The sequence below is a fragment of the Triticum urartu genome, chromosome 3A (genome assembly GCF_056163025.1).
Source record: "Triticum urartu cultivar PI428250 chromosome 3A, HENAU_Tu73, whole genome shotgun sequence".
Taxonomy (NCBI): domain Eukaryota; kingdom Viridiplantae; phylum Streptophyta; class Magnoliopsida; order Poales; family Poaceae; genus Triticum; species Triticum urartu.
In genome coordinates this window covers 678323863-678330085 of record NC_141875.1, presented here as the reverse complement: position 1 = coordinate 678330085, position 6223 = coordinate 678323863, and the positions used below count along the sequence as shown (strand labels likewise).

The following is a 6223-nucleotide window of genomic DNA, read 5'->3' as shown; positions in this document are numbered from 1 at the left end:
GTGGAACCTGAGCCTGGCTATGACCATGAATGAGTTAAATTAAGTATTTCTAACTAGCTAGCTAGATTGCTAACTAGCTAGTACTAATTACTAAGAAGACTCCTTGAGGCCTTCATACAAAACCAAAGTCAGTTCTCTAATTCAACGAAATAGATACACGGGGCAGATTAGTTAGCACATATTTCAAACACACACCAAAAACTTGGTAATTTTGACATTGACACGCATAATAATCCCTTAATTCCGAAAGAGTATTGACACAAGGATAGATTTCATACAGCTATGTAACAGCCATAGCTTCTTGATTAGAAGCTTACATGCATCAACAAAGAAGCTAGTAGGCTCATAGCAGATCCAATTAATACATATTGTAGCTCATTGGGATACAAACATGAAGGACATCACGAAGTATCAGCTCACCCAACAGCCTTCAGATGAAAGGAAAATTGTTCACAACATAACCCTCTAGTGTTGGAAAGAAGTCATGCTGAACAAGAGTTTGTTTGAGCTGAAATTGAGTAGGACGGACGCCTTTGCGATGGAAAGTGGCGACCAACTTGCCATCCATGCCAACCTGAAATAGCCACTCGGCAAATTTGATCAGCACGAGCAGCTCACCATCTCCAGGCACAACCACCAGCTCGCATAATTCATCATCCTTTCCACACCATGCCCTGATCTCCATAAGCGGCAATTCAATCTTGCACTTGATGGTCCAGACCTCGCTTTCATAGTCCTGCAACACCCAGATATCAATGATTGTCCATGTGTCTCTGAAACTGGACATGCCGAGCATGCCATCCATTTCAAACAGGTCATCACCAGTGCAGCCACGAACAGGAACATGCATCTGTCGGAATGACTCAGCTGTGATGTCAAACACAATTATCATGTTGTTCTTGACCTTCTCCTGCACCCGGTACCAATGCAATCTACCACGGAATAGCACAGACCTGGTGTCGGATATCAGTTTATGCGTTTGCTCTGGCCCGATGTTCCTCGGCGGCTGGCCGGAGCCCAGCGATAAAACGTAGCAGTCATCTTTACTCCCAGCTATCACTTGATGAGCCAAAAACCAGCACGGGCACATCAGTAGTCTGTACTCACCGGTTGGGGGGTGACGGTACATTCCCAGGAACATGAAGCCAGATTGCAGCCAGAAGGGAGCATACTGACGGGTCGCCGGGTTACAGATGACGAAGTGCGTGTCGTCGTCCAAGGAGAGGACAAGGAGGCCGTCACAGGAGCCCTCGAGACGATAGAAGTCGGAGGCTTGATCAAGTCGCGCGACGGACCTGAGATGGTCGGCGGCGGCCCGGTGGTCGACGGGGATGATGTCTAGGGAGGCGCCGTTGCCGTCGTGGCCGTAGGGGAACACGCCGTCGTTGAAGTCTCTGTTGCGGACGTAGACAAGGGGGAGGGTGGGCTGGCGGGCGTGGTGGGCGAGGAGGAAGCCGCAGGCGGAGGTGGCGCTGCGCCAGGCGCGGCACACGGCGCGGCAGCGGAGGAGGGATTTGGGGGGCAGGCGGACGAGGATCTCCCAGATGAAGATCTCATCCGGGAGGCCATGGTGGGGAGGCGTCGCTCCCTCGCTTGCGGCCTCTGCCATGGCCGCCGGCCCAGATCTGGTCCTGGTTCTCGATCTGTCACGGGAGCAGGGTGGAAGAGTGGTGGTGGAGTGTCAGGGTGGACGGCACGAGACCGGCTCGTGGCCCGCTCGGTTCGGGCTGGCTCGGTCCTGGCCCGACAAAAAAATCGGCCCGTCCGGTCCTTCAAAACAAGACTGAAAATCAGCCGGTCCGGTCCGGTTAAAGCTCGGGCCGACCGAGCGGACCGAAGAAGCAGCCGGCGGCATGGCGGGGCCATGGCCAGAGCGGGGCGGGGGCGTGGCGGGGGGCATGGCGGGGGCTTGGCGAGTGCGTGGCGGCCAAGTCGTGACAGAGCCATGCACCTATGCCGTGGTTGTCGCCGTCCAACGCACAAACAGAGCACCACCGCATAACACCAAGGCCATCAGCCTTCCAGCGACGAACCATCATGTCTAGGAGTTTCTCCGTCGTGAGATCTATCATCTCCGTCAAAAAAATCGACGAGGGAGGTCCTATATAGCCGCATCAGCCATCGTTCCTTTCATCTCCGTCCATCGGCCGTCGTGTCAGATTCGTCGCCGATAAGCTCTCTCTGGTGTTCTTCTTGATCATGTAGCTTCCTCTGATTCTTCTCAAGCTCCTAGACATCTTTTCGATGAGATGCGCTTCCTCTAGCAAGATATTTCTCCGATGAGCCGTTGCCGAAGCTCCAGAGCGCGTTCTGCCCATGTCTTGGCCGGTCCTCTCGGTCCGGCCCGAGCTCGGCCATTGCCGGTCCGATCCCTGAAAACAGGACCGCGACATTGCTCGGTCCGGTCTGGACCGGACCGCCGGCAGCCGGTCCAAACACCGGCCCGGACTGTGTCCACCCTGAGTGGAGTGGGAGTGACGATGGAGAAGAGAAAGCTGAGAGCACAATGTCTTCGTGGGAAGAAAACATGAACGGGGTTGGGCCGAACCAAACACTTTGTTAGTCCAGCCTAATTTCAGCCTAGAGCTTCACAGTTTCCACGCACTACATACCCACCGGAGAGGATTTTTGAGAACCACTTTATAATAAATCTTATTGCTAAAAGAACCTTTATAATAAATCTTAGAAAAAATATTTCATGCTTTATATAAAATCTAGAATAAAATATATTTTTTAGAATCAAATCTAGAATAACATTGTGCACGTAGGTATTGGAAACATACTCATGTAGTCATGTTAAATAATACTAGGACACATGCCGCCCCTGCGTTGCAGTGGGAAAAAACATCACACACTCCTAACCTCACAAGTATGACGCAATTTCTTGAAAAAAAAAATATGCCGCAAGACTCTCTCTCGAAAAGAAAGCATCACACAACCCTAACACTGCACCCCCCCCCCCCCCCCCACGGGCACACACATAGGCACACGTCCTCCATTTCAACATGCCACCCCACCCGTGTTACCGCTTGTCCTCCTTGTCGTCGTAACACTGGTGTTGTGATTTACCCAAACAATAAAAACATAAGAATTAACATACTCTCAAAATGGAAATAAAACAAGATTGAAACATACATGGTTGATGTACACGGAGGTGAAACTCAAAAACCTAAAAGCCTATGGAGAGGCAAACTAATTACATGACTACAGATGTCGAGACTCAAGTCTAATCTACAATTGCAGATCCAATTTATTGCAATAAATAATGCGACCATATCAACATCGGTAGTAATTAAAATCATTTATATGTTTGAGATAATGATTATAATCCTATTTGCAATCCATGTACGCATACTAAAATATTTTATGTTTTCTAATATGTTTTTGTTATTATGAATTAGACTGAAACAATATATTTTATGTTTATAGCAAATGTGTCTGTGTGTTGCGATGGGAGAAAAAAATAGCTTTGTATTCTCCTACTAAAATACAAAACACAAGAATCGGGGGATAAACAACTTTTCAGAATTCTCAAGCACGAACATTCATCGGATTGTCCAAATTAGAATAATTGTAACAAACATGCATGTGCATTGCAACGAGAGAGAAAAAAAATCAAAGGTCCATAAATCAATTAGCATTGATAATCCCCACTCTGGACATTCAAATAATCTATTTTAATACGACATTAAATACTAAACCCATGTCACCTCTCATCTTCCTTTTTCATGGCCGCCTCTGTCAGTTGCAGAACACGATGCTCATGTCGTTGGTGCCGTTCTCCACCTTGGATAACAACCGCTCCTTTCAACCCCTTGGGACATTATATATGTTATCCAACATATCCTCCTTGATCGGGTTGTCTTCGTAGTTCACCACTCTTTATTAATGGTAGCCTGTTCCTCGGTTACTCCGTCATTTTGATCCTTGATGTAATGAAAAAACCCAGGGGACTAAACTCGCAACACACATGGAGGTTTATCTTATCATATTAAATAGCATCATAATTACCTCAGAATAGTTAACAAATTCTTTTGACAACACACATGACTTGCCAACTATTGAAGGAGAGTGTTCAAATGATGAAATAGTAAACCATATGTACGACTCAACCCGAAATGCATTTGATTTGCATATTTGGACATAAAACAAACTGTATCATATGCACAGAACATGCTTCGAAATCAGACGAATGATTTGCCTAACCACTTAGTCGAACGTACAAAATTGAACCAATCAATTCTGATAAATTTACTCCTCAGTCAATTTTTTTCTTTCTGATTACTTTCTTTCTTTTTTCTAGCTCATGGCGCCCATATATATAGAAGTCCCTTTCCTCCCAAGCTCATTCATGCCATATGTTGAATTTCACCAGGCCAAGTGGCGGGAAGCCCAGGCCTTTAGTCCCGATTGGTGGCACGCATCGGGACTAAAGGGGGGGCATTTAGTCTCGGTTGGAGCCACCAACCGGGACTAAAGGTCTGGTCCTGGCATGCACTAGTAGAAAAAGGACCTAATGTGAGACACATTAGTGCCAGTTCGATTTTGGCCCGGTACTAATGGTATCATTAGTGCCGGTTCGAACGGCTATGCATTAATGCCGGTTCGTGTTGAACCTTTAGTACTGGTTCGTGCCACGAACCGGTACTAAAGGGGTGGTGGCAGGCTGGCGTCAGGCCGGGGCCCCACGATCACCTTTAGTACCGGTTCGTGGCACAAACCAGTACTAAAGGGCTATCCTTTAGTACCGGTTCATGCCACGAACCGGGACTAAAGGGGTCTGACCTATAGTCCCGGTTGGAGACACAAACCGGGACTATAGGGCAATTTTCGAACTCTACCCCCCTTGTGTATCGCCATTTCAGTTTAGAAAAAATCAAAAGAAAATGATAAAAACTTCAAAAAATAAAATCCTTCGAGAGGTAGTTATATTACTACATCTGCTAGTTAGGAAAATTTAAAAACTTAAATTTGGACATGTTTTGCAAAAAGTGTAGGGAAAATGTAAAACGGCTATAACTTTTGCATACGATGTCGGAAAAAAATGTATAATATATCAAAAAATTCAGCACGAAAATCCGCATCCGACGGAGACCGCCTACGGCCTGTTTGCAATTTTTTAGAATCCTCAAATTCCAAAAGGAAAAAAAGATATGGTCAAATTTCAGTTTTTTTTAAAAAAAATTTGGTTAAATCAGGTCAAACTACTTATTCAAGAAGTATTAATGTTACTACATAATTATTCAGGAATAATAGTGTTACTAAATAATTATTTCAATTTTTTGAATTTTGGTCAAACTGTGGTCAAACTATGGTCAAACTTATTCAAAAAATATTAGTGTTACTAAATAATTACTGTTTTTAGAATAATAGTTTCAAACTCAAACGGTGAAACGTGTGACCTAATGCTCAAGCTAAACTGCTGAGAGTTAATAGGATTGACAGCTTACATTTGTCAGGAAAACAACAAGTGTAGACTTGGAATGTAGGGGGAATAGAACTCCGAAGTTAAGCGTGCTCATGCTGGGGGAGTGAGAGGATGGGTGACCGGCCGAGAAGTTAGGCGATTTGGAATGAGTGATCCACACTTGAGCAGTTAAAAGGTGTGATTAGAGACTAAATCATCAAATAATTCAGAAAAATTAAAAATCGAAAAAAATCAAAAAAAAAATTTCCAAAATTTTCAAAAAAAAAAACCTGTAGTACCGGTTGGTAACACCAACCGGTACTAAAGGTCCCCCATACCAGGGCGCGAGCTCATGCCACATGGTGGCACTTTAGCGTCGGTTCGTGCCGAACCGGTACTAAAGGGGGGGCCTTTAGTGCCCACCCTTTAGTGCCGGTTATGGAACCGGCACTAAAGGCCCTTACAAACCGGTTTTAAAGTTCCGTTTTCTACTAGTGATGGCGAGGGGCAGTGAAAGTTTAGTCCCACCTCGCCAAGTGAAGTGCGCTCAGACCTGTTTATAAGCCCCTCCGCGGTTGTAACCTCGAGCTCCTCTCTAAAGCAGGCCTGTGTGGGCCTAACGAACCTGTCACTGCCTTGTGGGCCTACTTGCCCTGCGGGCCTGCATCCTGGCCCAACTAGTAGTTGGGTTCTAGTCGTATGCAGGCCGTGGTGGCCTACTAGGCCGACATTTTTTTGTTAATTTTTTAACTTATAATCCTGATTTATGGTGGCAACTGGGACTAAAGGTTTTTTTTCCAGTTTTTTGCTTTATTT

General features: G+C 45.8%; 1 protein-coding gene across 1 annotated transcript; it reads right to left on the bottom strand.

Moving 5' to 3' along the window:
* Positions 1-217: 217 nt before the first annotated feature.
* LOC125549175 (F-box protein At5g49610-like) lies at positions 218-1720 on the bottom strand. The gene has a single exon (XM_048712648.2). It carries the CDS (start codon positions 1607-1609, stop codon positions 431-433), a length of 1179 nt encoding a protein of 392 aa, XP_048568605.1. The 5' UTR covers positions 1610-1720; the 3' UTR covers positions 218-430.
* Positions 1721-6223: the final 4503 nt, after the last annotated feature.

Coding starts and splice junctions, on each gene's coding strand:
- LOC125549175 (XM_048712648.2), bottom strand. CDS start 1,609: ATGGCAGAGGCCGCAAGCGAGGGAGCGACGCCTCCCCACCATGGCCTC.